The 27,179-nt window shown below is 51.7% G+C and overlaps 4 protein-coding genes across 7 annotated transcripts in view; 3 read left to right on the top strand and 1 right to left on the bottom strand.

The window, feature by feature from the left end:
- The window catches only part of LOC114592649 (uncharacterized), a 207,434-nt gene that overhangs the window by 96,960 nt on the left and 83,295 nt on the right, over positions 1-27,179 (top strand). The window lies entirely within an intron of this gene.
- The window catches only part of LOC144326642 (uncharacterized), a 132,521-nt gene that overhangs the window by 41,254 nt on the left and 64,088 nt on the right, over positions 1-27,179 (top strand). The gene's annotated exons all lie outside the window — the stretch shown is intronic.
- WDR46 (WD repeat domain 46) lies at positions 1,230-22,689 on the top strand. Of its 2 annotated transcripts, none has more exons than XM_077923260.1 (16): positions 1,230-1,350; positions 3,882-4,031; positions 5,592-5,672; positions 5,784-5,896; positions 9,012-9,099; positions 9,206-9,267; positions 10,092-10,196; positions 11,618-11,768; positions 14,108-14,243; positions 14,483-14,582; positions 19,015-19,168; positions 20,209-20,356; positions 20,705-20,799; positions 21,015-21,110; positions 22,124-22,237; positions 22,347-22,689. In XM_077923260.1, the coding sequence occupies exons 1-16, from the start codon at positions 1,300-1,302 to the stop codon at positions 22,458-22,460; spliced, it is 1,758 nt and encodes a 585-aa protein (XP_077779386.1). In that variant the 5' UTR covers positions 1,230-1,299; the 3' UTR covers positions 22,461-22,689. The 2 variants fall into 2 exon arrangements, with proteins under 2 accessions (XP_077779386.1, XP_077779385.1); XM_077923259.1 differs by lacking the exon at positions 1,230-1,350 and adding an exon at positions 3,284-3,388.
- Positions 22,688-26,426, bottom strand: B3GALT4 (beta-1,3-galactosyltransferase 4). The gene is made up of 2 exons (XM_077923366.1): positions 26,021-26,426; positions 22,688-25,146 (listed from the first exon to the last, which is right to left on the bottom strand). The coding sequence occupies exon 2, from the start codon at positions 25,124-25,126 to the stop codon at positions 24,062-24,064; it is 1,065 nt and encodes a 354-aa protein (XP_077779492.1). The 5' UTR covers positions 25,127-25,146; positions 26,021-26,426; the 3' UTR covers positions 22,688-24,061.

The following is a 27,179-nucleotide window of genomic DNA, read 5'->3' as shown; positions in this document are numbered from 1 at the left end:
GTTTCAGGTACTTTCAGGCAGAAGTCAACTTCTTGCCTCAACTTGGAGGCTGTCAGGGCATTAAACGCAGAAGTCTAGGCGCAGCTTCTCTTCTCAGGCCGATGTTCCGCTTTCTAGACATGGTGCTCAAATGCTGAACTCCATTTCTGCCCCTTCTTCCCTCTCCTTCCTGGACTGAGTTGTGTCAGACTTGGGGGGCTCCAGAGCGAGGGGCCCTTTCCCTCTCAGTCCGCCCCCCCCACCCAGGGGGCCCCTCAGCCCTCCTTCTTGGGGGTCTCCCTCCGCTCCCCCCCCTTAGTCCGCCCCCCACACCCAGGGGGCCCCTCAGCGCTCCTTCTTGGGGGTCTCCCTTCCCTCCCCCCTCTCAGTCCGCCCCCCACACCCAGGGGGTCCCCTCAGCCCTCCTTCTTGGGGGCCTCCCTTCCCTCCCCCCCACACCCAGGGGGTCCCCTCAGCCCTCCTTCTTGGGGGTCTCCCTTCCCTCCCCCCTCTCAGTCTGCCCCCCACACCCAGGGGGTCCCCTCAGCCCTCCTTCTTGGGGGTCTCCCTCCGCTCCCCCCTCTCAGTCCGTCCCCCACACCCAGGGGGTCCCCTCAGCCCTCCTTCTTGGGGGTCTCCCTCCGCTCCCCCCTCTCAGTCCGCCCCCCACACCCAGGGGGTCCCCTCAGCCCTCCTTCTTGGGGGTCTCCCTTCCCTCCCCCCAGCTTCTCCCCTTCATCTCCCGCCTGACTCCTCTTCCTCTCCTCCCCACCTTCCCCTCCAAGCTCCCCCCTCAGAAAAGCCGCCTTGCCTTTTCCCGCCAAAAGGGCTGGCTCCACCCCCGCTGGCTTGGCAGCCAATCAGAGCGAGGCCACCGCCCCCTGGGGGAATTTCTGAGGGACTAAGTCCGCTGACTGGCCTGGCTCTGCTGTCCATCACAGGCCCAACCAAGGGGGGCACCCGGCAGCTGCCGTATATCCATATACCACCTACATCTATCAATTCCCTATCTATATTAAACTATTATATATATAATATGTACATAGCTATGTATGTATCTATACATAACAGTCAGGCACCAAACTGCCCTCATTCAAGATGGCCGCGGGCCCTTCCTCCCGCTCCAAACATGGAAGAACCGGCTGCCCTGACCCAACATGGCCTCTCCCCTTTCTCAGAGCGCCTCCTAGGCCTCCGCGGTGACATCATTTCCGGGACGGCCCCCCTCGCGCGGCGATTGGTCGAGGGGGAGGAAGCACCCGGAAGAGCCGGCTGCCTGGCTTTCCACGTGGGTTTGTGTGAGAGAGGAGAGCGGCAGCCATGGAGGGAGGAAGGGCCGCCGGGCGGGAGGAGGCCGGAGACCCCAAGAAGGTGAGCGGGGAGCGGGGTTCCCCCAGGGGGTGGGACAGATGCCCCTCGGGGGGCCCTGGCCATTCTGGGACTCTGGAGCCTGGATTCCTGCCTTCCTCCGGGTCAACGCTATCTCTCCCCTTCATTGCTCATCAAGTTCCCTGACACCAGAAATACCATATTGCCTTATACCATTTGCTAAGATGCTCTGATTATCCCTGCTGTGTTTTATTTAATGGAAATTGAGACTGGTTTCCTAGGTGAAGCTTTTTCCACATTCTAAGCAGTCCCCTGCAAGAAATATTTCATGGAGAAGTAGATTCACCTCCAGAATGAAGCTCTTTCCACATTCCAAGCACTGATCTGGTTTCTGACCTGCATGAAGCTTTTTCCAAACACTCCCCTGGATGAAGTATCTCATGGGAACTGTGGGTGGAGCTGCGGAGGAAGCTTTCCCAACATTTCAAGCACTAATTTCTCCCCCCCCCCCCGTTAGTTCTTTCATGTGAAGTGAGGCTCTCCTTCTGAACGAAGAGCTTTCCTTGATGGGAAGTGGACTGGGAGCTCTGACTAAAGTTCTCTCCACACTCTGAATATTTATAGGGTTTCTCCATTGTGAGGATTTTTCTTGTTGTCTCCTTCCTTCTTCCTTTCCAATTCACCACCTACAACCTACAATCCACGGGAGTATTATTAATTAGTTAATTATTATAATAGCCTCAGGAATAGATAGAGTCTGAATTTAGTGAACAATGCAAATGAACGCTTGTGAAAGAGGAAGAAGGGAAGGGAGTTACTGCCTTTTTCGGCTGGTATTATCTAACTTATTTATGGGACCCGGAGATTCGAAAAGCCTGGCTCTATCCAGGGATGGATTTAATTTGGCTCAGTCATGGAATCCGCTCCATCTCCAAGCTCAGTCATTTCTTTGTTCAACCAAAAACAGACAGATGGAGAAAGGGAAAAAGAGAATTAGACAGGATGTACCTCCACGTCCCTGAGATCTCGGAAGCCTACATTGAAGAAGGGTTGCAGAGGGGGGTCGACTGGATGGCCTTTGGGGTTCCCTTCCAGTTCTGGGATCGTTCGGTGCTTTAGCAGGTCATTCCTGCTAAAGTTGAGGGACAGAAAGTGGTGGAGAGACAGAAAGTTGACATCTTTAAAGAAATCCCATTTAAACTGAGAGTCAAGAGAAGGGCAGAAATGACAGATAGATTTAGGGGGAAAGACGAGCGACTTTGAAAAAGAATGGGGACCATTTATATTATATTTGCAGAAACAGAGAAAGTCAATAGATTTGATGGCAGGATTTAAACAAACATTCACATTATTAGCATTAGAAAACGTTTAGAAGATAGTGGACTATTACGGTGTATTTCCTTTTATTTTTATGTTTTTAGGCTTGATGTTATGTTGTTAATAACTATCTGTTAGGAGTTACCAAAGTGGGTGAAAAGAGAAACAAACCAGAAGGAGAAGTTGGGGGAAGCCCTGGAGGGGAGGGAGGGAGGAATATATAGTGAATGTTAAGAAATTGAGGTGTAATGAATGAAAAAGAAAAAAGAATATTTTTTTTAAAGAGGTGGGGCTGGATGGCCTTTGGGGAGCCCCTTCTGGCCCTTCCCTTCTGTGTCTCCAGGACTGGGACCTGGGTGCTTTTCTCTGCTCCAGTCCCTCTTCAAATCGCCCCCCATCTATTGATTTTGGCTGGCCCCCCCAAAGAAGGCATCCATTTGGAGCCCATCCTCTCCTCCGCCTCACAAAACGGATTCTGGGACACGTAGTTTATCCTCTCTAGCCAGTTTGTCCTATGTCCTTTTAAATGTGTGTGTGTGTGTGTGTGTGTGTGTGTTTTGGAAGCGGGGTGTGTGTGTGTGTTTATTGTTTTGCTTTCTTCATGTCCTTCATATATGCATTTTGCGCCTTTTGTCTCGTATTTCTATGCTCTGAGCAGCCCCGCGGTCTTCGGATGAAGGGCAGTATGCAGATTTAATGCATGAACAACAATTCTGCAGTTCCCAGCACCCTAAAACTAGAGTTCCCAGGGGTCTGGTGGGGGGTGAGCATGTGCTTTATTTGTTAATCTTTTTTATTGATTTTCCAATAAAAAACTTCAAATTAATATATCCAATCGTAATACTCCAATTAAAATAAAAAAACTAAAATAAAAAAATCCAAATTATGGTTCAAATTATAATTATTAATTTTTCGGAGCTCCCCACGGTCTGGATCTCTGAAGCATATCTCCACATTTCAGTCCTGACTCTCCTCGTCGTTTCCATATTTTCCACCTCTCGATTTTGACGCTTTATAATTCTCCGTCGCTGAGTCCACGATTCTCAAATCATGTCAAACACCATGTGCTTTCATCCGTCGAATACAGCTTTGGTAATAGAGATTTTTCCAACTGGCGTGTGCTTTCAATGCATTTAGGATTCCTTTGCAATGTTGTCGGTTCTGTCAGGCTAGCTCTGCGGTTTTATTTGGCCTTTTGCTAGTTTCCTTGATTGTCTGACCCCAGATAATCCCTCTTTCTCTCCGCCGCCCCAAAGAAAAAGAAGGTCGTCAGGAGATACTGGGAGGGCGAAGCCCCCCAAGCCGACCCAGAACAGAGTGGCGCTCGGGGTGCCAAGAAGCCGCGGCAGGATGAGGCCTCCCCAAGGAAGCCGATGGGTCCTGGCAGGAAGAAGACCATATCAGGGGTACGGTCCTTCTTTTTCTTTGCATTTCCAACATTTATTATTTGTCTTATTCCTTTTTCGCTAATTTCACAGGTGCAATATACGAAACATTGCAAAGTAGAGAAAGAATAGAGATATTAGTTGTGAGATTTAAATGCAATAGTGAAAGTAAGAAATGTAAATTAAGTGAATAGATTGGAAAATTTTCAGGTGTGATTGATGGAAGTAAAAAAAAACCTGTACAAGATATAAAAGTATGCTTAATTATTGATGAAAAGGATATGTTAACACACATATATATTGAATATCGGGTATGTTCCTTCTTTTTCTTTACATTTCCAACATTTATTATTTGTCTTATACATTTGGGCTAATTTCACAGGTGTAATATACGAAACATTGCAAAGCGGAGAAAGAATAGTGATATTAGTTATTAGATTTAAATGTAATAGTGAAAGTAAGAAATGTAAATTACCGTATTTTTCGCCCTATAGGACGCACTTTTCTGGGTGCATCCTATGGGGCGAATTCAGGCTTTCACTGAAGCTTGGAGAGCGAGAGGGGTTGGTGCGCACTGACCCCTCTTGCTCTCCAGGCTTCGGGAACACATCCGCAGCCTAGGCAGCCCTGCGGGAGTTGCTGCAGGGCTGTCTAGCCTGGGGATAGCAGCCTGCCGCCCGGCGCGAGCGACACCCTGAAGCAGAGCGCCCCGCGTGCCGGGCAGACATCGGCCAGCCCCAGAAGCTCGGGGGACAGAGGGAGACGCAGCGCCGCCATCCCACTGTTCCTCGACCTGATTCGGTTTCCCCGACCTGGTTTTTTTTGGGAGAAAAACTAGGTGCGTCCTGTGGGACGAAAAATACGGTAAGTGAACAGATTGGAAAATTTTCAGTTAATTTATTGGAAATTTTATTTACAATGCCCCCCCAGTACAGAAATACAATAAACATAACATTCCACAGTACAAAAAACCAAACAAAACACTTCCTTTATCCTGTTTCTGGCATCCTTATTTACTTATTTACTTATGAGCTGTTTCCTTTATGAATAATTTTTAAGCTTTTTCTAATTAAAACTTAAATATCCACAAAGTCCAGGTATGTATTTTAGGGCACTGTTTTGTGAAGTATTCTCTGCGTCCCCCCCCCCCCCTGCTTTTTGAAAATCTTGTCTAGTGTGATCTCTAATTTGAAAATTTTCCGATGTGATTGATGGAAATAAAAAACAACTGTATAAGATATAAAAGTATGCTTAATTATTGTTGAAAATGATATGTTAAAAAATAATATAATTTTTCATATATCATTTTCAACAATATGATATATGAGAATATCAGGAGTATGAAGGGAAGTAGGTCTGAATTCAAGAGGGGGCGGCTAGATGGCCTTTGGTGGGTCCCTTCGAATTCAGGAAATCTGGGGAAGGGGCTGAATCTTTTTGGGGGGAGACACAACATGCCCCATATTCCACGTCTGCCTGGTTCGCTCTTTGGCGTTCGTTGCAATCCCTGCCTTGCAGGGGTTGGACTAGGTGGCCCCTGGGGGGCCCCTTCTGACGCTGTGATTCTGTGATTTCTTCCAGAAGGTGGACCCGTTTCCTGGCCCGGCCTCCGTCAGCCGTGAGCGAGTGCGCAAGTTCCAGCGAGGAGCCGGGGGCAAACTGGTGAGGGGCTTTGGCCTTCCTGGGGGGGCGGAGACGTTCTCCCTAGGCGTGGGGGGGGGAGCTGCGGGCCACCATCATCTTTGACCCTCCCCCTTTTTCCATGTCCCACAGGGGACGGTGTCCAACAAGCGCCTTAAGCGCCAGCTTGCCAGGCAGGAGGAGAAGGCCCAGGCAGCAGCCAAGCAGGCGGCCCGGATGGAGATGCTTCTCCTGGAGGATGCTGGGTAATGTAGTTTCAGCAGCTGCATTTAAGAGGCTGTTGGGCGGTGGGTGAGCCTTGGTTCCGTAGCTGTCAGCTTTTCCCTTTTCTTGCGAGGAATCCTATTCGGAATAAGGGAATTTCCCTTAAAAAAAGGGAAACGTTGACGGCTATGTTTGGTTCAGTGCAGGCAAATGTGCCAAGAAATCTTCATTTACTTAAAAAAAAAATCCTTTAAAAAAACAAGATTTCCTTTATCGTTTTCAGTTTTACAACATTTATATAAATTACAGAATTTAAAACATATTTAAAACATATCCGACTTCCCTTCCCACCCCCCTTCCAAGGCTCGTTTCATTTTCCTTTTTTGCTTCTTATTCTAATTAATCCTTCTCTTTCCTAATTTTCCCTTCTGGGTATACATAAACTGCTCAATTAATTCCAATCCTGCTAACGTCTTTAAGTTGCCTACAGTAATTTTTCAAATATTCCACATTTTCCCCCACATTCCTTTTTTTAAAAAAGTTTTTCCTTCCTGATCTCTTATCCTTCCTGTTAAACTAGTCATTTCTACACATTCCATCAGTTTCTTTGTTGGTACTGCATCTTCCTCCTGTTTCTGATCACAAATTGTCCGGGCTGCAGTTGTTGTGTATAGGAATAAGATTTTCTGATCTTTGGGTACCTCTGGGCCAGTTACTCCAAAAAGAAAAGCTTCTGGGTTTGTTTGTTTTTAAATTAGAAGATTTATTCAACATTTTTTTCAGTTAATTATAAATCATTTCCCTGAAGGCTTTGGCTACATTACACTTCCACCACATATGATGAAAGGTACCCATTTCCAACATGTATCTGATTCTGGCTTGTACATCTTTGCTGGTTTGTAGTAATAATAATAATAATAATAATAATAATAATAATAATATCATCTTTATTGTCATTGCCCCCTCTCGGGGACAACGAATTACTTGACTGCTCCATAAAAACACTAATTAAACAATACAGTATAGTACAGCAAGGAAGATTAGATGACTTTCAAAGTCCAGGCTTCCCATTCAGGGCCGAGATCGCTCTGGAGAAGAAGCTGTTCTTAATTGCCTTAAGCGCCTTCCTCCTCTGCAGCCTCTCTTCTGTTTACGGTCTCTCCTGTGTCTCTTTACTCCCCAGTTCTTTGAAGTCAAAAAATCTTCCTTGCAGACGCAGAGACACTCACAATTTGTGCAGCACTCACTCCGTAGCCGAATAGATAACATGTCCTGCCAACTATAAACAAATGACGTTAAATGCCACCTATACATCTTTTTCATATAGTAGTAGTACAGTAGTAATGATGATGATGATTATTATTATTTATGTATACCGTGCCCATTTGGCTGGGTTTCCCCAGCCACTCTGGGTGGCTTCCAACAGGATACAGTGCTGCCTCGCAAGACAAAATTAATTCGTTCCGCAAGTTTTTTCTTCTTGCGAGTTTTTCGTCTTGCGATGCACGGTTTCCCATAGGAATGTATTGAAAATCAATTAATGCGTTCCTATGGAAACCGCCTTCAGACCAGGTCCGGGGACAGTCTGGCCCCCGACCTCTTCTGAAGGCTGGGGGAGGGGACAAGGGCTTTTCTTCCCACCCCCAGCATTTTAAAAAACCCCGGGACAGCGGAGGACTTCTCCGCTGTCCGGGGCGATTTAAAAGCCCCTGGGAAGGCAGGCAGGGGGGACAAAGACTTTTGCCCCCCGCCCGCCTTCAGAAGAGGTCCAGGACCTCTTCTGAAGGCGGGCGGGGGGCAAAAGTCTTTGATCCCCCCCGCCTGCCTTCAAAAGCCGTCCGGGATAGCGGGAAGCGCTTCCCTGCTATCCCGGACTGCTTTTAAAATGCTGGCGGTGGGGAGCAAAGCCTTTCGGCCCCCGCCGGCCTTCCTGGACCTCTTCTGAAGGCCGGAGGGGGGGGAAAGGCTTTGCTCCCCACCGCTAGCATTTAAAAGAGGTTCCCGGAGATTTCCCTATGGGCTTTCTTCTTGCGAAGCAAGCCCATAGGGAAATTCGTCTTGCGAAGCAACTCGCAAACGGAAAACCCTTTCGTCTAGCGGGTTTTCCGTCTTGCGAGGCGTTCGTCTTGCGGGGCACCACTGTATTAAAAACACAATACAATAAAACATTAAAAACTTCCCTGAGCAGGGCTGCCTTCAGATGTCTTCTAAAAGTCAGATAGTTGTTTATCTCTTTGACATCTGATGGGAGGGCATTCCACAGGGAGGGCGCCACTACCGAGAAGGCCCTCTGCCTGGTTCCCTGTAGCCTCACTTCTCGCAGTGAGGGAACCGCCAGAAGGCCCTCGGCGCTGGACCTCAGCGTCCGGGCTGAACGATGGGAGTGGAGACGCTCCTTCAGGAATACTGGACCGAGGCCATTTAGGGCTTGAAAGGTCAGCACCAGCACTTTGAGTATAGTGCTCTCTCTCTCTCTTTTTGAGAAGATTGAAAAATGTTTATTGAATATATGAAGGGAAATTGTGTACACTTGAAAATGTTGGCAGCATAAAGATAAATTCAACAGCGTAAATAAGTTTTGATGGATGTAATAATGGAATACTGAGTGGCTTAGTTTTTGTAAAATATGCAGGGCTTTATGGAACGCAAAATGAACCATGGAAAGAGAAGAAGGAAGTCATTGGTATTTTAAGGATGTTTAAATAAGTATCCTAAATTATAAAACAGAAAATTTAATTAATAATAATAATAATAATAATAATAATAATAATGCACTGATGTGGAAATCTGTGGGGCTTAACTTAAGGCTTTGAAAAACGAGAAACGCAGTGAAACTGAAATGGCTAGATTCACCCACCCCTCTCTCCTTTTTTTTAAAAAAAATATATTTTATATTAGGAATTTCAACAATTAACAATTTGTCGAAAATACATCATCCTCATTTCCCCCCTCTGAATAAAGTTCTCTTTTAGTTTATAACATGCCGCAAGTTTTAAATCCTTCTTCCACAGTCTCTCCCATTCACGTGTTTCAATATCCCTTGCCTAATTAACCTTCGTTTCCTGAGGGGTCCGGCATCGTCGTTGCCTCTAACCATAGTAGGCTGTTGGCTCCGGGGGTGCAACTCTGCCTCACTTTCTCCCTCTGCCCCGCCAGGTTCCTGGAAGGAGATGAGGGGGAAGACACCTGCACCATCGCCCAGGCCGACATCGCAGAGGCCGTAGACCTGGCCGCCGGTGCAAAGGTAGGCCGGGAGGGGACAATGTGGGGGTCTTGAGGAAGGGGACCCCCTTCCTCAATGTGGGGACCCCCTCCCAGGGCCTGACCCCGGCCTGCTTTCCTCTCACCAGCATTTTGAGCTGCGGCTGAACCAGTTTGGCCCGTACCGGGTGGACTACACGCGCAACGGCAGGTGAGTAAGCAAGAGCTGTTTGGCGGTGGAACGATCTTGTAGCATTCCCAAAGCAAAGGAAGGATTGGACTCTGATTAATAAAATACACACGAGGCTTGACCAGCAAGAATCTGGGAGGAGTGCCAATAATAATAATCCTCTCCACCCCTCGGCCCAGGTTGTTTTATTCACAAAAGAACCCTTTACACAGTGTTCGTAAGAACCAATCAGATTTCCTCTGAGCATTTCAAAACCCCTACGTAGGACAAAGTTTGATCAGAAGAAATTCTTTTAACTACAAAGATACTATTTCCTACTTGAGCATGCATAGTAGTTCAGAGTAAATAAAATAGGAATAAAAGGAGGAATGCATTCAGCAAAACCCCGGAGCTCATAAACGGGATAGACAGGATGGCAGGGTTTACCAGCTCCTTGTGAACTCTCTTCCTGGCCTTTAAGATCTATCTAAACTACATCAAGGTAACCTACTATCTTTATGTACTGAGGATGCCTGAGGAAGCAACTGGCCTGTGTTTCTGAATGCTTAGACGTGCCTGTCAGGTGTAGAGAAAGCAAATGGCCTGGGGGATTCGATCAGAAACAATTGTCAATGAATCAAACCCAGTCAACGCCATGCTTTCATCGCGGACACAATGGCTTGCTTCATTTTTCATAATTCCTCATAGCAATCCCACCTGACCCCCCCCCCCCACACTCTGGATATTTGCACCCCTACAGGTCTCCCTCGGGAGGTGGTGGGCTCTCCTTCCTTGGGCGGCCCTCTGCCTTGTATGATTGAACTGAGATTCCTGCCTTGGGGAATCCTCCTCTTCCTCCTTCGCAGGCATCTCCTCCTGGGGGGCCGAAGGGGCCACGTGGCGGCCCTCGACTGGCACACAAAGGCCTTGATGTGCGAGATCAACGTCATGGAGTCTGTCGCAGACGTGGCGTAAGTGGCAAAAACGCGTGGGGGTGCTGTGTTGAGTTTTTTGGGGGGCGAGCAGGAATTGCACATCTGTTATCAATCAATTGGGACGCGAGTGGTGCTGTGGGTTAAACCACAGAGCCTAGGGCTTGCCGATCAGAAGGTCAGCGGTTCGAATCCCCGCAACGGGGTGAGCTCCCGTTGCTCGGTCCCAGCTCCTGCCAACCTAGCAGTTCGAAAGCACATCAAAGTGCAAGTAGATAAATAGGTACCGCTCCAGCAGGAAGCGTTTCCGTGCACTGCTCTGGTTCACCAGAAGCGGCTTAGTCCTGCTGGCCACATGACCCGGAAGCTGTACACCGGCTCCCTCGGCCAATAAAGCGAGATGAGCGCCGCAACCCCAAAGTCAGCCATGATTGCACCTAACTGTCAAGGGTCCCTTTACCTTTACCTTTATCAATATATGCAATATATTTAGATTTATATACTGCCCTTTATCCGTAGATCTCAGAGCAGTTCCTTTTCTGTCCTCCCACCCCATTCCTCTCGTCTCTCTTCCCAAGCCACTTCCTCCACGGTTCAAACGTTCTGCCGTTGCCAAGTACCAGCGACAGCCTTGCCAGGTATTCCTGGCACTCCTGTCTCCACATGGCAGGGCAAGGGCAAGGGTTTCCCATCTTCCCAGTGAGCTTGTCGCTGACTCCCAAACAAATCGGCTCCCGAACGATTGAAACCCGGAAGTCAGTGTTCCTGTTTTCGAATGTTCTTTAGGAACCCAAACGTCCGACACGGCTTCCGATTGGCTGCACGAGCTTCCTGCAGCCAATCAGAAACCGCCCCTTGGTTTCCGAACGTTTTGCAAGTCAGACGGACTTCTGGAACGGATTCTGTTCAACTTCCAAGGTATGACTGTGAATGCATAGTCTGCTTAGGGAAGCTGCCCCTCGCATGAAATTTCTTTATGACTATGATTAATACAGTCGTACCTCATGTTATGTTTGTTTCAGGTTGTGCGTTTTCAGGCTGCGTCCCGCGGCGACCCAGAAGTACCAGAAAGGGTTACTTCTGGGTTTTGCCGCATGCGCAGAAGCGGCGTATCGCGACCTGCACATGAGCATGCACAGACGTGTGTTGTGTTTTTTTTGGGTTGCGAACTGGCCTCCGGAACGGATCCCTTTCGCAGCCAGAGGTACCACTGTATTGTGGTTCATTTCAATTGCATTCTGCCCTCCATCCAAAGATTGCAGGGCGGTTCACAACTTAATTCGGGGCAGCCTGACCGCTTCTCACTGGCTCGTAGCTCCTGCCCGTAACCAGGCTGCCTTTGTACCTTTCCGCTTCTGAGCTGCGACGCCTCCGTTGCTGGGGTTGGGCTAGATGACCCCGAGGTGCCCCTCCCGACTCAGCCCTTCTGTTCTCCGCCCTGACGCCGCCTTTCTCCCCAGGTGGCTCCACACGGAGACCATGTTTGCCGTGGCCCAGCGGAAGTGGCTCTACGTCTACGACAACCAGGGGGTGGAGCTCAACTGCCTCAAGCGCTTCCACGGGGTCCAGCGGATGCAGTTCCTGCCCTACCACTTCCTCCTGGCCACAGCGGTGAGGAAGGCCCACTGGGGCTGCCCGATTGGGGGCGGGGGCGGTTATCTTTCTCTCCTGACCTCCAACAATCCCCTCTCTCTGGACCTCTGAGAGCAAGAACCGTTCAGCAGTAGAAGCTGTTCAGCAGAGGTTAGGGGTGGGGACCATCTGCCAGGGACGCTTTCCCTGCGATTCCTGCCTTGGGGGGCGGGTTGGGCTAGATGACCCTTGGGTCTCCCTTCTGCCTCTACGAAGCTGTTATTCTATGCATCTGTACAGGGTCTTACAACCTGTGGATTCCCCTTTCCCTCCTTTTGAGAGAACAGTCGTAGCTTGGAAGTCGAACGGAATCTGTTCCGGATGTCCGTTCAACTTGCAAAGCGCGGCTTCTGATTGGCTGCAGGAGCCAATCGGAAGCTGCAGAAGCCACACCGGACGTTCGGCTTCTGAAAATGGTTCAAAAACTGGAAAATCTTCCCCCTATTCTTCCTAATGTCTCAACAAATGAAACCAATTTGTAAAAAAAAAAGTGTTACGTGGAAAAAAATACGAGAGAGAGAGAGAGAGACATTGCACATACCTTTGTAAATCAAGAAAATCTGTAATAAAAATACATTTTAAAAAACTGGAGCAATCACTTCCGGGTTGACAGCAGCAGCAACAACATGTTATTTATACCCCGTCCATCTGGCTGGGTTTCCCCAGCCACTCTGGGCGGCTTCCAACAAAAGATTAAAAATGCATTAAAACATCAGTCATTAAAAACTTCGCTAAGCAGGGCTGCCTTCAGATGACCTTTAAATGTCATATAGTTGTTTATTACTTTGACATCTAATGGGAGGGTGTTCCACAGGGCGGTTTCAATCACTCAGGAGCCGAGTTTCGAGTTCAAAGGCATTCGGCTTCCGAGGTGCCACTGTAGTTTAATTGACCAACGGAAAACACAAATAAAATGGGAAAAAGGAAAAACAGTAGTAGTAGTAGTAGTAGTAGTATTCTGATTGTTATTATACTTGTACCCTGCCCATCTGACTGGCTTGCCCCGGCCACTGCGCAGCTTCCCACAAATATCATTGGAAGAGCTGACAAGGACAGCCGTCTGTCAACTCATCTAATACATAGGTGGTGCTCTTAATTCCTCCTGTGTTTCGTATAAATGAATCTCAGATATACATGTCTGGGCAAAACCCACGCCTGCAAGTAATCCATTCTCAGCTTGCGGGAGTCACCACCCAGGGATTAAATATGTGGCAAGCATCTTTAGCAAGGTGTGGGAACACCTTGAGAGAGAAACAGGCGGCGGACTTCAGTCAGTGGCTGAGGTCCAGCTCCGAGGGCCTTCTGGCGGTCCCCTCCCTGCGAGAAGTGAGGTTGCAGGGCCTTCTGGGTGGTGGCGCCCTCCCACCAGATGTCAAGGAAATAAACAACTATCTGACTTTTAGAAGGCATCCCCATTTAGGGAAGTTTTTAATGTTTGATGTTTTATTGTGCTTTTAATATTCTGTTGGGAGCTGCCAAGAGTGGCTGGGTCTCCCAGATGAGCGGGGCATAAATACTATTATTATTATTATTAGTATTAGTATTAGTATTAATTTTACTCACAGGTTTGAGCATACACAGTTACAGGTATTTACACAATCTCCTGCTAGAGCCCTGACAGGGCTACTCCTTTAGATAGAGACTTGCCCCCTGGCTCGCACAGCAACGTCCAGATCCTGGTTGCAGGTTCAAACTTAGCTCCAAGCCCAGCCCAGCAGCAACCAGCAGAGATTTCATGCGGCAGAGAGACGTTGCTGGCCTGGCTCCTCTTCTGTTAGCCGGGACAATCCCATCCCGGCCGGATGCCAGTGGCAGATTCAGCAGTTAGCATGGAGATTTGGGCCAGGTGGAATCACCCAGCCATCTTGCACTCGCAACTTATCCAGGTGCAAGCAATCTAGATGCCCCGGCACCATGATTTTCCCCGGGCCAAGAATAAATCATCTCCCGCAGTGCGGAGAGCCGTGTACGGGACCCCGGCTGAGAGGGCCTCCACGGTGGCCGGACAGGCAGTTTTGCAGAGTTAGCAAAGCTGTCTCCATGGCGCAGTGTCTGGGGCAAGGCGAGGATTGTTCCGCCTAACCCTCCTTTTGTGGGTTTGGTTGCGGCTGTGGGTCGGGCTGGCCAGTCTTGGGGGGGGGGGAGGTCAGGACCCTCTCCTAAATAAGAACTGGCCCCCCACCCGACTTGATCTAGCACCTGGTCTCTCCTGGGTGGGTGGGTGCCTTTGCCCACAGAAAAGAGACCCCCCCCTTGGATGCGAGGGTCTGTTTCTTACAAAGCTCTCTCCTCTGTTTTTGTGTGCCCCCCCCTCCCAGAGCGAGACGGGCTTCCTGCAGTACCTGGATATCTCTGTGGGGACGGAGGTGGCCACCATCTGCACCAAGGGGGGCCGGCTGCGGGTCATGGCGCAGAACCCCTCCAATGCCATCGTCCACCTGGGACACAGCAACGGTGAGACTCCCATTGCGGTGGGTTGGGCTGCGTGGCCTCTGGGGGTCACTTCCAAGCTGACTGTTCTGGGATCCTGTAAGCAGGACTTGTGGGGCAGGAGGGAGGTGGGGGGGCTGGTTGTAGCTGGTGTTTAGCCCCAGACGGAAAGGGAAGAAGCCGAAGGCAGGCAGGAGTAGCCCTCCCTCCCTTCCCAGTTTGATCTTTTCTCTCCCCCCCCCCCCAAAAAAAAAAATATATAGGCACGGTGACCCTCTGGAGCCCCAACATCAAGGAGCCCCTCGTTCGGATGCTGTGCCACCGGGGGGCCGTGAGGGCATTGGCGGTCGACGGCTCTGGCACGTGAGTGAAACGATTATTTTAATTTGCAAAATGCGAGTCCTGCTCTCTCTGTCTGGGGCGGTTTCTGCACCTTCCGTCTCCCCTTGGCTGCCAGAAACCGTCGGCGTGTGACAGCGGCCACAATCCTGTGTTACGGAAGAATCTAGGTGCGAGGCTGCTCAGTCCCTGCGGAAGAAAGGAAGGAGTCCAGCCCCCAACTGGAGCAAATAGCTGTAGACCAAAGTTGATTGTGCAACAGGTTCAAAGAGGAATTTTGAACCCCGAGGATGGGGTGACAAGGGCTTTTTAAAGTTGTTGCATATAAAAGCAGTTTAACATCTTGCCTATTAATATCCTCACCTGTAATACCAAGTAAAAAATGCTTCTGTTGTTTTTTTATGTATATTTCAACATCTTTTTCATCTCATTATATATGATTTCCCAGAAGTTTTTTACTTTCTTACATTACCACCACATAAGGTGAAATGTTCCTTCTAGGACAACTCTGATCTTAAACCTCCACTGCGTTGTGGGACCTCTTTGGGAGAAGGAAAGGCTTGGGAGAAAACCCCGCACAATTCCAGAGTGGGATCCCTAAGGCGGTTGGTTGGCCTTCTGCCAACTCCTGCTGCCAACGTCTCGCTCTGCTTTCCTTTGGACCACATCAGCCAGGCCACTAGGGGGGTCTTGTCATAACGGTGTTGTCAGGGGTTCAGGAGCAGAGGGACAGGAAAGGGAGGGATTGGAGACCGAGGGAGAGGAATCCGAGGGAGAGGTCAGCGATGATAGCCATCCGAGGTCTCTAAGTCTCTCCAGCGAATCAGAGGATTCACAGAAAGGGGCTCCCGTGGTCAGAGCTAGGGGGTTGCCAGAGGGAACACCCCAGGAAGGAGGGGCCAGAGGGGACTCAGAGAGCAGCAGCTGGAAATCGGGACCAGCTTCCCCACCGGAGAGCAGTAGGGGGGAGGAGTCCCAGGCATCGGCAGCAGGCAGCTTTCCGTCAGCGGAAGGACATGAGTCAGGGTTAGCCACGCCTGCATCAGAGAGCGAGGAAACAGTCAAAAGGAAGGTCAGGGGCAGCGCGCGCGCGCCAAGTTCAAATGTACAAGAGGGGGGCGCAATGAGCAGCCCGGAGAGGGAGCCGGGTCCTAAAGCCCGGCGAAGAGAGGGGGAGGAGTCCGAAGGGTCCGCTTCCGAGGCGTCCAGGAAGGAAGGCACCCAGGGGGGTAGTAGGACCCAGAGGAGGAAGGAGAAACGTAGAAGGTGGAGTAAGGCTAGAGTCTTAAACTGGTGTACAGGAGGCGGAGACTCAGACGAGGCTTCGCTGGTCTAGGATCTAGACGTAGAGACGCACGCTAGGGCTTGAAAATGGGAACTAAACTTCAATAAAGACTTTGTACAGTTCTGCTGGCTAGCGTTGGTCTTCTGTGAGCTGAGACCTGGGGGCCGTCTCTGACAGGTGTCCTTTTAAATCTCTCAGCGGGATCGGGGTTACGGCTTTGGCTTTTGGTTTCTGGTTTCTGCTTCGTTCGGCATTGCTGTGTTTTGCGAACTGCCCTGCGAGTGCAAATTCAACGATAACAGCAAATAGTAAATGACGGGAGGTGTGTGCAAATGCAATAAATCGCGATAGCAAAAAAATTGTCGGCAGCCGAAGGAGAAATCGAAAACGGGCCGAAACACACGGCAAAGTTGAGGCAGGCTGGGCTGGGCGAGAATGCTGCTTGCGGGGGCCGGATTCAAGAGGCAGGGAGTTCCCAAGTGTCAGTGATGGCACGCCAAAAGGATTTATTTCTATTCCCCACCCTTTTTTTAAGTCATAAATAACGAAGAATAAAAATGTGCACCCCACCCCGGAGACCATTCCGTTGTAACTATCCAACCTCCCAGAATTTCAGCACCTCTTGCGATGGTTTGACCCCTTTATTCCCCTTAAGTGTGGGAATAAAACAGCCTTCAGCTGCCAGCAGAAGAACAACAAGGCAGGAGCCAGTCTGGGTTCCCCAGGCAGGGAGTTCCAAAGTTGCTTGGGAGGAGTCACCACCAAGAAGGCCCTGTCCTGCCTAAGTCTTCCTGGGAGGGTGGTGGGACCAAGAAAAGCCCCCCCCCCCCCCGAAGATCTCAAAACCTGGGCAGCCTTATAAGAGGGAATGCAGTTTTTCAGACAGCCTGGTCCTAAGTCATTGTAGCACCCGGAACAAATGGGTACCCAGTGGGGCTGTTCGAGGGAGTTGTTTGCTCCCTACAAGATTTTTAAAGAGGGGGGCACACCCCAGGACAAAGAAGCCCCTTCTCTGGCCACTCAGACAGTGCTTTCCCCCCTTCACTCCATTGTGACAATCCAGCCTCTCAGAATTTCAGCACCTCGTGCGATGGTTTGACCCCTTTTCTGTTTTAACAGTACGAATTCTGCAAAAACTTTCTGTATCTCCTCAAAACCATTCCTCCTGTATATTCCCCGTCTTACCTTAATGGCACATGTTAATCTATCATTATTAGCTATATCCCACACCTCTTTATGCCATTCTTCCATTTTATATTCCGCTTGCCCCTTCCGCTTCCTGGCTATAATAATTCGTGCAGCTGTCAATAATTTTACAAGCAAGTCCTTCCTCGCCTGTGAACCTTCCACCCTCTTGTAAATTGATAATAACGCTACCTCTGGACTTTCAATCAGCTTTAACCCAGCAATTTCTGTTATCTCCCTTTGCTAATAATTTTCTTTTATTCTTAGAGGTTTTCAACGTATGTTTCTCCCACATTTTCCCCCAGGTTGTTTTTGGGTTTTTTTGGGAATATTTTTTATTAGGAATTTCAACATAACAATTTATCAAAAACACACCATCCTCATTCCCCCCCCCCCCATTTTTCCCTCCCCCCCCCCAGAAAGAACCCCCCCCCAGACTTCCCTCAGCTCCTCTCACTGGTTTTTCAGCACATGTTATTCTCTGCATGTTATAAAATAGTAAAGATCCTTAATTTATCTAACTATATGTTAGAAATAATAAATTTGTGAATGTTTATTCAAAACCTGCCAAGAAGTCCAGTTCATTTTGTTGTTTCTTTAAGTACTTTGTAAAAGGTTCCCATTCTTCTTTAAAGTCACAGTTGTCCTTATCACGTAATTTGTATGTCAGTTTCGCCAATTCCGCATAGTCCGTCAGTTTCTCTTCCCATAGTTCTTTAGTCAGGGTTTCTTCATTCTTCCATCCTTGCGCTATTAAGATTCTTGCCGCCGTTGTCGCATACATAAAGATATTCTTAATTTTCCTTGGCAGGTCTTTCCCTGAAATCCCTAACAAGAAAGCTTCAGGCTTTTTTTACAAATCTTAATTGGAACATTTTCTTCAACTCGTTGTATATCATTTCCCAAAATTTTTACATTTTACTACAATGCCACCACATATGATAAAAAGTCCCTTCTTTTTCCTTACATTTCCAACATATATTAGAGCCAGTTTTATACATTCTTCCTCACTGGTGTTATATACCATCCGTACATTATTTTCATGTAGTTTTCTTTCAGCAAAGAGTCTGTAAATTTTAAATCAGTTTTCCACAATCTTTCCTAGTCTTCAAACATTAAATTGTGACCTATATCCTGTGTCCATTTAATCATAACTGATTTCCCCTCTTCATCTTTTGTTTCCCATTCTAGCAGAATACTATATGCACCTTTCAGCAACTTCACTTTCCCTTCTACGACTTCCTACATTTTCCCCCAGCCTTGCCTTATTACCGTATTTTTCGCTCTATAGGACACACTTTTTCCCCTCCAAAAATGAAGGGCAAATGTGTGTGCGTCCTATGGAGCGAATGCAGGCTCCTTAGCTTCAGCGATAGCAACCCGAAGCCTTTGAAGGGCAGAGGGAGCGCTCCCTCTGCGCTCCGGAGGCTACACGTTGCTTTTGCTGAAGCCTGGAGGGCGAGAGGCGTTGGTGCACACCGACCCCTCTCGCTCTCCAGGCTTCAGGGATAGCCGCCTGAAGCCTTTGGAGCGCTGCGCAGCGCTCCGTCTTGCTGTTCTAGCTTGGGGATGCCAGGGCTTTATGGGGAAACCCCGGACTTCCCCCTTCAGCCCCGATACTGGCTGGGGGAACCCCCAGCTTATTGTGCCGGTAATTCCCGGCAGTTCCTCCTTTTGCGCTGGTTCCACGGAGCAAGGCAGCTGCAATGATTTGATTCAGAATATTTTCTACTTGTTTTCCTCCTCTAAAAACTAGGTGCGTCCTATGCTCGGGTGCGTCCTATAGAGCGAAAAATATGGTGGTTGTTCTGTTGCCTCCTTTTCCCACACCTCTTTGAATTAATCTTCTTTCCAGTGCAGAACAGGCGACACATAGCGCCTATGAGAACGACAGCTCTACCAACCCCTGTATTTTAGGGGGGCTGGACTAGACGGCCCCTGGGGTTCCCTTCCTGACCCACAACTCTCTGCTTCCTCTCCCCGCAGCTACATGGCCACCTCTGGGCTGGACCGGAAGCTGCACATCTACGACCTGCGCACCTACCGCCGCCTCCACTCCCTCCTGCTGCCCACCGGCGCTGGGCAGCTAGATTTCAGCCAGCGGGGGCTCCTGGGGGCCGCATGCCAGGAGATCATCCAGGTAACTGGGGGCAGGTGGGGGGACTCCCCAAATTTCCTGGGTGGGCTTTGCAGCCCCCTGCCCCACATCCAGCACCGGGTTCTAATTCAGGCAAGGCGGAGACAGCCTGTCATTTTGGAGCATAACTCAGCAGGCTCTTCCTATGTCCTTGTGGAGCCTCCAGGTCGATCAGCAGTCTACCTTGATTCCTCTATTCTTGGAGGCATTTGACTCCTATGCAGACAAGATGGGCCCGATTTATGTATTTGTGTTCCTTAGCACGGCCTGTTTTCATACAACCAGAATCCGCTTGGCGAGGCAGTAGTGTGCAGAAGTAATTATGTTTTTTAAGGGGGGGCATTGTGGGTTTTTGTGGTGTATTTTATGTTGTAACTGCCCTGAGACTCACAGGTGTCGGGCGGCATACAAGTTTAAATCATCATCAAGATATCCTAAGCAATCATCAGGGTTGGAGCAAGTTGCAGGATCCTGCCCTGAGCGGGGTGGGATGGATGACCCTCCGGTGTCCCCTTCTCGTGCTGTCATTCAGCTGAGTTCCGCACTTTTGCAAACGCTTTGAGAAAGGGCTTTTTTTTGGATGGGATGGAGGTAAAGTCACAGCCTGCTGGATCAGGCCCACAGTGGCCAGCCAGATGCCCCCAAAATCAGGATTCGAACTCGAGATCAGGACTACCCTGGTCAGCAGCCATCAACAGGCTTCTGCATGGATCTGTCCAATCAAAACCATCCGAGTTGGTGTTTCTCTCTCTCTGCCTCTAGTGGGAGGGAGTTCCACAGTTTAACTGCATAGAGAACTTCCTCTTAACCTGTCCCGAATCTCCCGACATTCAGCTTCCTGGGACGGGCACGAGTTCGAGTGCTGTGCCAGAATATGGGGGGAATTGATCTCTCTGCTTTTCTCCTTGCCTGGTGCAATTGTACAAGCTTCTATCACATCACCTCTCGCCCCGACTGGAAAGCTGCTGCCGGGGCGCCACTCCATCCCCACAGAGCCCGGGAGTCCGCAGCCCCCCGAAATCTGTTTTTCTCTCCCTTCCCAGGTGTACAAGGACATTGTCTCCTGCCCGCCCACGAAGCCTTACCTGTGCCACTCCCTTCCGCGCCCAGCTCACGCCCTGCGCTTCTGCCCCTTTGAGGACGTGCTGGGCGTGGGCCACGGAGAAGGCTTTGCCAGCCTCCTGGTGCCAGGTAAGGGGGTGGGGGGGACGGGGGTGTTGGGATACTGCTGGGGAGACGGGGGCATCAGGCGGCCCCAGCGACACGAGCCTCAGATAGGTTTAGAGACTCGTGCACGCTCTATCAGCAGAGTGAATAAATCTTTGCACAGCCTGTTCCCTTTTAAGGTGGAATGGAACTATATCCTAACGGGGGACCGCGAGGGTCATCCAGCCCAACCCCCTTGCAGTGTGTCGTGATTAGCCCAAGGGGAAGGGTGGAGCAGATGGGCTGGGTCTGCCCCACTGCCTTAGAGGGGGTATTGAGTCTCCCCCAAATGGCTTTTCCTCCTGGCTCACCCCCTCTTTTCTCACGCCGCAGGAGCCGGGGAGCCCAACTTTGATGCCCTGGAGAGCAACCCTTTCCGCAGCCGGAAGCAGCGCCAGGAGTGGGAGGTCAAGGCTCTCTTGGAGAAGGTACCCCAGGAGGATCGGGGCCCTGTCCTCGCAGAGGCCGGCTGTCTTCTCTTCCTGCCGCGACTCACATAGACTGCCTCCGAACTTTGAGGCTCCGTTTCCCTGACCGTTTTGCAGCTGCTAGCTCCGCCCCCTGTGGCAGGGAGTTCCGCAGGTGAAGCGGAGAAGGGCCCTCACTTCTTCTCACTCTCTCTCTCATTCGCTCCCTCCAACAGATCCCGCACGAGCTGATCTCGCTGGATCCAGGCCAGCTGGGCACCGTGGACAGGGTCTCCCTGGAGCAGCGGCAGAAGGAGCGGGTCGAAAGACTGGTGGGTCTTCCGGGGCGAGGGGGGATTTTGGGTGGGGGGTCTGTCCTGGGGGAACCTGATGGGGGGAGGACACGCTGATAATGGGGGGGGGGAGGCTGGCCAAAAATGTGGTGGCTTTGAGACCCCTTTTCAGAAAATTATACACATATATATGTGTGTGTGTGTGTGTGTTTGTTTGTTACGAAACTACACACGTAAATCATAAAATACGATGTAACCAGCCGCAAAACGGGATACTAGTGGGGTAAAATACTAAACCTATTTTTATGTTGAAATACCGTAGATTCCGGCGTATTAGGTGACTGGGCTTTTAAGACGACCCCTCCAAATTGGCAGGGTTGTCTTATACGCTTCGGCAGCAGTGGGCAGCAGGCACGGAGCGGAGCCCGCTGCCCACTGCAGCCATACCCAGCGTATAAGACGACCCCCGACTTTTTAACCTCTTTTCCGGGGTTAGAACGTTTTCTTACACACCGGAATCTACGGTAGGCGCATTTTACAACACAGCGGTATCTCGGTTCCTGAACGTCTCCGTTTAATAACGGATACAGCGGTACCTTGTTTTCCAAACGCCTTGGTACTCAAACACTGTGACCCCGTGAGTGTTCCAGTAAGTGTTCCAGTTTGTGAACTTTTTTTGGAAGTTAGAACGTGCTCCGATTTGAGTCTTACGTTGAGGTCTGTCTGTTTTTGCTATTTATTTTGCGTTTTTTCCAGCTCATTTTTGTGACTTTGTGGAACCCAATTCAGCTACGGATTGATTGATCGATTGTGTGGCTGCAGTACATTGTTATCTTGCTTTCATTTTTGGGATCAATGGCCTCATTAGATAAAATTCATGTTGAATTGCTGTTTTTGGGGTTTTTAAAAGTCTGGGACGGATTAATCTGTTTTGCTTACCTTTCTGCTGGAAAGCGGGCCTTGGTTTTGGAACGCTTTGGTTTTGGAACGGACTTCCGGGACGGAATAAAGTTTGAGAACCGAGGTACCACTGTATTTCCGACTTTCTCCAGGGCTACGACCCCCAAGCCAAGGTCAAGTTCTGCCCCCGGAAGCGGACGAAAGGCCGCGACTCGGCCGTGGGGAGACTCCGGCGCCGGAAGAAGGTGGCCGCGGAGGAGCAGCGCGTAAGTGCATTTCTCCCAGAATCCCCTCTGGTTCCCTTTCCCAGAATCCCCTCTGCCTCCTTCGCCCGTGACCCCTGTCTCTCCCCCATTTCTTCCCCTTTCTGCACAGGCGGCCATTCGGAAGAGCATCTCACAGCGCCAAAAGGCACAGCGGCTGCCTTGTCCGCAGGCCCCCAAAGCCCCCCAAGGTCAGAGGTCAGCCTTGGACCGCTTCCAGAAGTAGAAACGGGGCAGGGGGCCGCCTGGCTGGAAGAGAAGAAGCAACCCCCCATGGGGTGGAAAGGACCCTCTTGGCCCCCCGCCCAGCGGCAGGACCTGCTGGCGTTCCCTCTGCGAGGAAGAGATGGGGGCTGTGTGGGGTCGAAACCCTCCCCAAAGCCCCTCTGGTTCTCCCCAGATGGCCTGCGAATGACCTGTGCTCTTTTTTGTGTAAAATAAAATATAAAACCCTTCCTGGGAAAGTCTCTTTAATAAATAATAATAAATAATAACATTTTATTTCTATCCCGCCCTCCCCAGCCGAAGCCGGGCTCAGAGCGGCTGACAGCAGTAAAGTAATACGGCATTCTAAAATCAATTTATCATGAAATCAGTTCAAATCAAATAAATGGCAACCGTTGGGCTAGAGTTTGTTCCACGCGCGGAAGGGTCTCCTTGCGAGTAGAGCGTCCTCAAAGCCCAGAAAGGAACCCGATTTGTGGAAGAGGAGCAACCCAGGGGTACAAATAATAAAATATTTATTACTATTACTGTTGGCCGCCACGGCTATGCTGTGCTTCTGCGGTTGGAGGCGGTGAATGCCACTGGATGAGTCCACTTTGCTGGGAAGGACGTTGGGGCACAGGCCCTGCCAGCGGGCTGTTCACCCCAACTGCACACCCATCGGGGCAGAGGGCTGGGTGAGATGACGCTCATATTATTATTATTATTATTATTATTATTATTATTATTATTATGGCTTCCCATAATATGCACCTCTCTCCATTGGCCTGATCCTGCAGGCACTTTCCCTATGGAACTCCCTCCCACTAGAGGCAGCAAAGGCCGGCTTTCGAAGACAAGGGGGTGAATAATAAGTCTGTCAGTGGCTCTGCTCAGCCTCCACCGTCTCTGCTGAGAAGGAATGGTCCTCCTCTGACGGAGTCCAGAGAAACTGGCTGCCGGTCACTGAAGACGAGCGGCTGGGGCTGGTGGGCCAAGAATTGTGACCTGGCGGTGCAAGAGGTGCCTTCATTCCCACATCCAAGCCCCACCCTGACCCCCACCATGAAGGTGACACCCACAGCCCAGGCTGCCCCCCCCCAACCCCATGCGTTTCGGATATCACATCCAAATCCATGACGACTAGTAGCATGGCCGTTTTTTGAAACCGAAAAGCGTCCAGGGAAGGCGGCGGAATATCCCAGGTCCCACAATCCAGTGGCAGAAGTCCTGCTGCAAACGGAGCCTTGGCTAAGATCCCTGCGTTGCGTGGGGTTTGGCTGGATGACCCCTGGGGGTCCCACCCCATTGTCCAGTTCTGTCATTACACCTCTGCCCCACAACCAAAGTCGTCTGCTTGCCGCACCTGCAAGCAGAAGGAAGGGCTGGGCGTGTCCTTGGAGAACTCCTGCTGACTTTGTGCGTTGCTTAATGAACCAGTTGCCGCATCACGTCGGGCGGGGCTACATGACCCCTGGGGGTCCCACCTCTGACGCTGCAAAACCAGTTGCCAATTCAGCAATATGAGCTTGGCTGGCGCCGCTCCTGGTGCCCCAAGTTTCTGAGGCTTCTCTGGCTGAGTCCCACGGGTGCAGATTTCCTCCGGTGAAGTCTTCGTCTTCCTCATGCCGCCAGCCACGCCAGGGCTTTGCAGCGGACGAGCCCCAGGGCCCTCTGCCAGGCGCTGCACGCCCCCTCGTGGGTGCCCACCTCCTCCCAAACAGCCACCATCTCGGCCGGCGCCACGCCATGGACGCTGAACAATACCTCCCTGTAGCAGCAGGCGTCCGGCGGGAAGTGCTCCGAGCCAGCCATGTGGGGCAGGTGCCGGGGGGCCAGGCCGGCCTGGCGGGCGCACAGCCCCACAAAGACGTCCTCCAGGGGCACCAGGGGGACATGGCGTGCCGCCCCCAGCAGGGCTGGCACGGCTTCCCCTGAGAGGACGTAGGCAGTGCCACTGCAGTACGGGGGGAAGGTGTCGCCCGGGTAGAGCGGGACCGGGAGGTGGTGCCGACTCCGAGGGTCGCGGTTGGGGCGCACCCACCAGTGGATGCGGCCCAGGTAGGGCGGTGCGGGGCTGGGCAGGGCGCCCAGGTGGCGCGCCAGGGCGGGCAGGTTGAGGAAGACGTCGTCGTCGGCCTTGACCACGAAGGAGGCGCCTGGGCAGCACGTGGCTGCCCATCCGAGGAGTGCCAGGGTCTTGAGAGTCAGGTTGGCGTAGGTGTCCAGGAAGCGCCCCTGGAGGAGGTCTCCGTGCTGCACCGCCTCCCGCTCCAGGGCGGCCTGCTGGGAGGGCTCTGAGGGCACCCCCAGGGCGAAGAGGGTCCTTGTGGGGCGCCCGCCAGCCCACAGCACCCCGCCCCAGGTGTCCCGCACGGCCTGGCGCCGGGCGGCGTGGTCTGGTGCACTGGCCACCAGGACCAGCAGGAAGGGCGTGCGGAGGGCGCAGGGGTCGCCCGCGGGCGCCAGCAGGAAGGCCTCGGCGGAGGGCAGGAGGGGGGCGCAGCTGGAGGAGGAGGAGAAAGGGCGCCCCCTGCTGGAGGGGAGCAGGTAGGGCAGCGAGCGCGACAGCAGCGCCTCGTGCGCCCCTCCGGCCAGGAAGAGGACCCCCAGCGAAAGGGCCGAGGCCCCACAGAGCAGCAGGAGGAGGCGGCGGCGGCGGCGTGGGGGCGAGGGGGGCAGCGCCATGCTGCTGGGGGGCGGAGACGCTGCAAGAGAGAAGAAGGAGAGAGGTGGAAGAAGTTGCATCCTGCGACCCTCCCCGCCCCGGTTTATTTGAGCCTCTCTCGGCTTGCAACCTCACAGCACCCCCCCACACACACACTTTATGCTGCCCACCCCCGCAGGGACACGAATTGCAGGAGGGTCCCCCTCCCCTCGCGCGCTGCAAGCCTGTCTCTGCACATTGTCGCACCCGCCTGGCTTGCAAGCTCAAGATTTGGGCCCCTGCCATCTTGCAATCTCATCATGCAGGCAAAAAGATCTCCCTGCCCTCCAGATGCCCGCGTTGCGAGGGGGGGGGGCGTTATGGAGCGACGCCATTGCCAGCTGGGGGGCAAGACGCGCACAGAGAGAGAAACAGGTTGAGGCGGCTTCCTTATGCCAACCGCGACCTCTGCGTCATCCCTTTGACCCATTCCACCTTGGACTCTCCCCCTGTCCCGCCCGCCCCATACCTGAGCCCCCCCCCTCCCCGCAGCCCATCTCTGCAAAGAGCCCCCCCCCCCGCAAGACCAGGGAGGGGCGCGCCAGCCCGAGAGGATGAAGATGGAGGAGGGCGAGGCCGCTTCTGCAGGGAAGATGAAAGGGGGGGGGAGAGGAAGAAATACAGGGGGGGCGTCTCCGCCTGCCTCCCCCGCTCCCGCCTTGCAGCTGTGCTCCACCAGCCACTTCTCCCCCCGCCCCCCCCCCAATGCGGCTGCAAGGGACCCAGGCGTCCGGGCGCCAGAATGGGATGCTGGAGGCTGCGTGGTGGCTGTTTTTTTGCCCCCCCCCTCAAAAATCCCCCATAGCCACCTCCTCCTGCTGCTTGGAGCCCCCCCCCCCCCCCGCCCCGTGGGCCCGATCCCCGCCCGCTCTCACCTTTCCCTATTGGGCAAGGAGACGTCCCTTCGGCGCCCCGGAGGACAGCTGCCTCCGCCGCCCTCTGTCCAGGCGAACCCGGCCCTGGCTGGCCTGCCCAGCGCTCCGATTGGAGGGCAGCCTCTGCCAAAGGCGTCGTGGACTTTGAATGAGCCCGAACTCGGGACGAGAGGGAGACACGTGTCAAGAGGAAGGCGCACTGGGCAAACCCTCCGCGCGTTCAGCTCCCGCCCCAGATGTCCCCAATGCAAGGACGTGGGGAGCCAGCATTGACCTTCCCAGTCCCTCGCGGAGTCGCTGGTGAGATCCTGTTCAGGGAAGACGATCTTCCTCATCTGGGAGTGACAGTCAAAGGAGCAGCGGCTCCCTCCGCCCCTCCCTCGCCCGCCATGGGGCAACCCCACCTGCCTCTGCCCTTCACGGTCCTCCTTTCCCCCTCCATTGATTTCTGCCTCGGCTGGTTGCGCCCTCGCCCGCCTCCGAGGAGACCCTGCGCCCAGCACGGCAGCCGCAGTCGTGCCCGGGAGCCCCCCGGTTTGGAGTCATAGTCTTGTAGAAATTGACACACAAACTACGTGATAAGGACAACTGTGACTTTAAAGAAGAAGGGGAATCTTTCGCAAAGTACTTAAGCAAAATGAACTGGACTCCTTGGCAGGTTTGGAATACACAAACTTTTTATTGGTAATATAAACGCAGATAAATTAAGGATCTTTGCACTTTTACAATATGCAGCGAATAATAGGCGCTGAAAAACCAGAGAGAGGAGCTGAGGGAAGTCTGGGGTTGGGGGTTTTCTTTTTTGGGGGGAGGGGAAAAAATGAATGAGAATGATGTATTTTTGATAAATTGTTATGTTGAAACTCTTAATAAAAAATATTCCCCCCAAAAAACCCCATAGTGTTATAGAACCATAGCGGTGTTGGGATTTTTATCTCACCAGCTGCTCAGCAAGCAGCACTATGGTTGGTTATATCCTGAGAGTGTCCTGAGAGTGTGAGACAGGAAGTCTCAGGACCCTGCCCACCTAGCAGTTCGAAAGCACATCAAAGTGCAAGTAGATAAATAGGTACCGCTCCGGCGGGAGGGTAAATGGTGTTTCCGTGCGCTGCTCTGCTGGCCACATGACCCGGAAGCTGTACCAATAAAGCGAGATGAG

The sequence above is a fragment of the Podarcis muralis genome, chromosome 2, assembly GCF_964188315.1.
Source record: "Podarcis muralis chromosome 2, rPodMur119.hap1.1, whole genome shotgun sequence".
NCBI classification, from domain to species: domain Eukaryota; kingdom Metazoa; phylum Chordata; class Lepidosauria; order Squamata; family Lacertidae; genus Podarcis; species Podarcis muralis.
The sequence above is the reverse complement of the archived record's forward strand: the minus strand, read 5'-3'. Positions and strand labels throughout refer to the sequence as shown.

Bases quoted from the DNA above. Each gene is read 5' to 3' on its own strand.
- B3GALT4 (XM_077923366.1), bottom strand. From the start codon at position 25,126: ATGGCGCTGCCCCCCTCGCCCCCACGCCGCCGCCGCCGCCTCCTCCTG.
- WDR46 (XM_077923259.1), top strand. From the start codon at position 3,326: ATGAACAACAATTCTGCAGTTCCCAGCACCCTAAAACTAGAGTTCCCA. The intron at 10,197-11,617 runs GTAAGTGGCAAA...CTTTCTCCCCAG, and splicing joins GAGTCTGTCGCAGACGTGGC to GTGGCTCCACACGGAGACCA. The intron at 20,800-21,014 runs GTACCCCAGGAG...TCCCTCCAACAG, and splicing joins TCAAGGCTCTCTTGGAGAAG to ATCCCGCACGAGCTGATCTC.